This window comes from Pteropus vampyrus, unplaced genomic scaffold, assembly GCF_000151845.1.
Source record: "Pteropus vampyrus isolate Shadow unplaced genomic scaffold, Pvam_2.0 Scaffold34, whole genome shotgun sequence".
NCBI lineage: Eukaryota > Metazoa > Chordata > Mammalia > Chiroptera > Pteropodidae > Pteropus > Pteropus vampyrus.
Window position 1 is genome coordinate 965492 of NW_011888815.1, and position 4280 is coordinate 969771.

Sequence of the window (4280 nt, forward strand, 5' to 3'; positions counted from 1 at the left end):
GTCGACGAGGCGCTGCGCTGCAAGACCAGGATCCTGCAGAACGACGGCGTGGTCACCAGCCCCTGCGCCCGGCCGCGCAAGGCCGGCCACACGCTGCTCATCCTGGGTGGCCAGACCTTCATGTGCGACAAGATCTACCAGGTGGACCACAAGGCCAAGCAGATCATCCCCAAGGCGGACCTGCCCAGCCCCCGCAAGGAGTTCAGCGCCTCGGCCATCGGCTGCAAGGTCTATGTGACGGGGGGCAGGGGCTCCGAGAACGGGGTGTCCAAGGACGTGTGGGTGTACGACACCGTCCACGAGGAGTGGTCCAAGGCGGCGCCCATGCTGATCGCCCGCTTCGGTCACGGCTCGGCCGAGCTGGAGAACTGCCTCTATGTGGTCGGTGGGCACACGTCCCTGGCGGGCGTCTTCCCAGCCTCCCCGTCTGTCTCCCTGAAGCAGGTGGAGAAGTTTGACCCCGGGGCCAACAAGTGGACGATGGTGGCCCCGCTGCGGGACGGTGTCAGCAACGCCGCAGTGGTCAGCGCCAGGCTGAAGCTCTTCGTCTTCGGAGGGACCAGCATCCACCGGGACATGGTGTCCAAAGTCCAGTGCTACGACCCCGGGGAGAACCGGTGGACGATCAAGGCCGAGTGCCCCCAGCCGTGGCGGTACACGGCCGCTGCTGTGCTGGGCAGCCAGATCTTCATCATGGGGGGCGACACGGAATTCACAGCCGCCTCCGCCTACCGCTTCGACTGCGAGACCAACCAGTGGACGCGCATCGGGGACATGACCGCCAAGCGCATGTCTTGCCACGCCCTGGCCTCGGGCAACAAGCTCTATGTGGTGGGGGGCTACTTCGGGACCCAGAGGTGTAAGACCCTGGACTGCTACGACCCCACTGCGGACACGTGGAGCTGCATCACCACCGTGCCCTACTCACTCATCCCCACGGCCTTCGTCAGCACCTGGAAGCACTTGCCTGCGTGAGGAGCACCTGCGGAGCCAGGTGAGGCCCCAGCACCCCTCTCTGGGTAAAGATCTTCCAGGGATGGCTGTGAGGGGTGGCAGATGACTAGGGGACTCTGGGACCCCTTTTCGGCTCTGGAGCCAAAGCTTGGCTCTGTCCCTCACTTGCAGTTGACCTTGAGCAAAGCAGGTAAGCTCTCTGTTAAAAGGGCATGCAGTCTTGGACTGGCGCACTGGATCCCAGACACGGCTGCACGTCAGAATCACTGCGGGGTCTGCCGACGCGTCTACGTGGAGTTGAAGCCAGCCTGCGAAGTCTGAGGGCTCAGTCTGCATGCAACAGTGTCCTCTCCTGTACCAGCTGCAGTGGAGGACCTCCCAGAACCACCCTCAGATGCAAGCACCACAGCACGGCCTCCCAGGATGCACTGAGGCTGTCATATGCACAGCTATAGTTTATTCCAGGGAAAGGGTACAGATTAAAATCGGTCATGGCCAGAGATGCGTGGTGGGGGAGTCCAAACACAGAGCATGTGTGTCCTCTCCCCATGGAGTCAGGACGCTCGCTCTCCTAGCATCAGTGAGTGAGACACACAGAAAGAACACTGCCAACCAGAGAAGCTCTCTGAGGCCTTCGTGCCCAGAGTTTCTGTCGAGGCCCCTGCACGTGAGCGTGACTGCTTGGCTGCCAACGAGGTTACTATTGTCAGGTTAGCTGGTACAGCCTGACCCAAAGCTTAAGCCTAAGTCACATAGATGTCCTCACCCCCACCCTAAGCAAACACACTCCTCTCAGGTGTGACACAGATCACCTCCCAGAAGCCAGGGACAAAGGCCAGACGGGTCTGGACAAGGCCAGGTTCTTTACCTCACAAATGCTGAAGCCCAGGCCACACCCTGAGCCCAGCTAAGGCAGGGCCTCGAGCCCAGGCCTCCACAGCTGCTGCAGCTCCGCGTGAGTCACCGTGTGGCCCAGGCGAGACCCCTGCCCTGGGGGTCCTGTGAGAAACAAGCAGGGGATGGGCGCAGTGCTCCGGGGGCAGCTGCTGGCGCTCTGGGGCCAGGCACCACTGGACGCAGAGGCAGGTGCCAGGGCAGCTCGGGCTGTGTCGCCACTCCACCTGCTGCACGAATAGAGATGCAAGTTTACTGGAGGGCGCGCTTCCCTTTCAGAGTCACCATGAGACCTTCCTCGGGCATCGCGTACAGGAGAGACAGCTGTGTCGGGGTGGGCACGACTCACACCCTCTCTCTGTTCCTCCACAGGCTCTGCAAGCTTCTCCCCACCCCACGGCTGCAGCCTTAACTGTCGGAGAAGGGCCCTGGCCCTCTCCAGCACAGCGGGGAGTTCAGCCGGCTCTGGGCCAGCAGGCCGAGTGGCAGGAGCCCACCCACCAGCTCTGGGAGCAGCGGCCTTGGGGCTGTTCTGAGCTTTAGACAAGAGAAGTGCTGTGTCCGCCAGCAGCTTTTTCTGCTTTGCAGTGGTTTTGCGGGGAGAGGACCTCGAATGGCACGACGCCCTCAGAATCGAGGAGGAGGACACATTTGCAGAGCTGAGGTCACTCGTTTCAACAAGTCCTGAACTGTGGGACCGGAGGGGCCGGCAGATTAAGAGCCCTGGGCGGGTGGGCAGCAACAGCACACAGCCTTTGCCTCAGGACTTCCCTGTCAGCATTGTAATGTCATCCCACAGAGGATGTCCCAGGCCTCGGGGAGACAGGATCCATCAGGACAGAGAGAAGCTTCCAAGGAGAAAACCCAGGACACACTTTGTAAGAGGCAGAAACCTGTGGTGTGATCTCAGATGTGCACGAGGCTTCACTAGCCGGTGGCGCCCAGACGCCCGGGGTTAAAGAAGCCTGCGCCCTGCCCTTCCCCGGAGCTGGGCCTTGCCCTCACTGACGGCCACTTCCTGGTCAGGCCTACCATGGCCCAGGGTGCTGTGCCCAGGTGCGGAGTCACACAGCAGGACCCAGGTGACACACGCTGCTAGACGAGGGGATGTCCTTGGAGGCTGCCCTATCACCTCCCCTCCTCAGAGTCCTCCGTAAGAGGCAGCCATAACCCCCTCTGATGGGCCCGCACTGGCCTTCAGATGTGGCCCTCTCCTTCAAGACAGGGGGCAGGTAGGAGCCGGGGACCCAGAGGGACTCCAGTGTGCTACTGCAGAGCCCAGTGGGGCTGGATGCGTCTTAGAATGGACGTCAGCAGCGGGATCCCCTGACCCCACCCGGCATCCACTGGCCCCTGGCATCTTGGCCTTCCAGCTGGTAACTGGATCTGGCCCGTTGCCCCGAGCTTGCAAAGTCCCAGAGAACGGCCAGATACTTGTTCATTTTTCACCTCCCGAGTCACTGGGTCCCTCCTTGGCATGTCCCCAGCATCTGGGGTTCCACAGAGGTCAGCTCTTGCCAGCAGCCACCCTGACACCTAGTGTTAGTTTCCAGCTCATCCCTTGCTCGCCCTGCTGTACCACTGGAGGAAGTGGTGGTGTATCTTGGTGCCTTGGTCAAAACCTGTGGCTCCCAGACCGCCTGCCCTCTGCTGGTTTGGGATCAGGCTCCAGAGGGGGCTACGCTGTTCACAGAGCTGAGGCCACATTCCAAGCCAGCTGCTTTCCGCAGTTCAGCCCTGCCCATCGGGACCGCCGTGTGGCTGCTGGTCCTGGGGGCTTCTGAGGGCTCGGGCCTTCGGGCCGGGGCCACCCGCTGATGAGCACCAGCCGTGGGCCAGGGCGGCCAGCTGACTGCATTCTGAAAGCAGGAGGAGGCTCATCTCATCTTCAGACTCTCCCAGGTGAGAGGCTGCCTCCGTTCTGGTGCTCCGGCTCAGCCTCTCTGCAGCCACCGGGCTCTGGTCCCAGGAGAGGTGGCTCTGCTGGAGAAGCTGGGGAGGCCCCCGCTGGGGTGGGGGGGCCTGAGCGGGGCAGCAGCTCACCTGCCCCTGCCCAGTGGCTGAGCCAAGTGCACTCTTCACAGCACAAAGGGCCTGGTGGTGCTTTTCCGACTGTGTTGCCTTGATCAGTTTCTAACTTAATAAAAGAACTGGGGACGCTATTTTCCTGGAGCATTGGGACCTGTCTTGGGGGACTTAGTCCTGGACCCACTTCCGTCTTTACCCTGCCAGTCAGGGCTTAGGGCCTGCTCCTGAGTTGGGGGGACCCCTTGCAGACACCCAGATGAGAGGCGCCCTTTTCCTTCAGATCATTTCAGCAGCAGCAGCGGCCTTTTGATTGATTCTCCTGTGGAATCCGGACGCCGGCTTCCCTCTCCTCCTGAGTCATTCTTTCCTGGAAGACCCGTGTGGTGAGCTCGATTACAGATGTA

The 4280-nt window shown here is 61.6% G+C and overlaps 1 protein-coding gene across 1 annotated transcript; it reads left to right on the forward strand.

Annotated features, from left to right (window-relative positions):
- LOC105290262 (kelch-like protein 25) lies at nucleotides 1-4010 on the forward strand (the record flags this gene model as incomplete). The annotated part of the gene is made up of 2 exons (XM_011357302.2): nucleotides 1-994; nucleotides 2221-4010. A coding segment is annotated over one exon (975 nt), but the record flags the coding sequence as incomplete, so codon positions are not given.
- Between the last annotated feature and the right edge of the window lie 270 nt (nucleotides 4011-4280).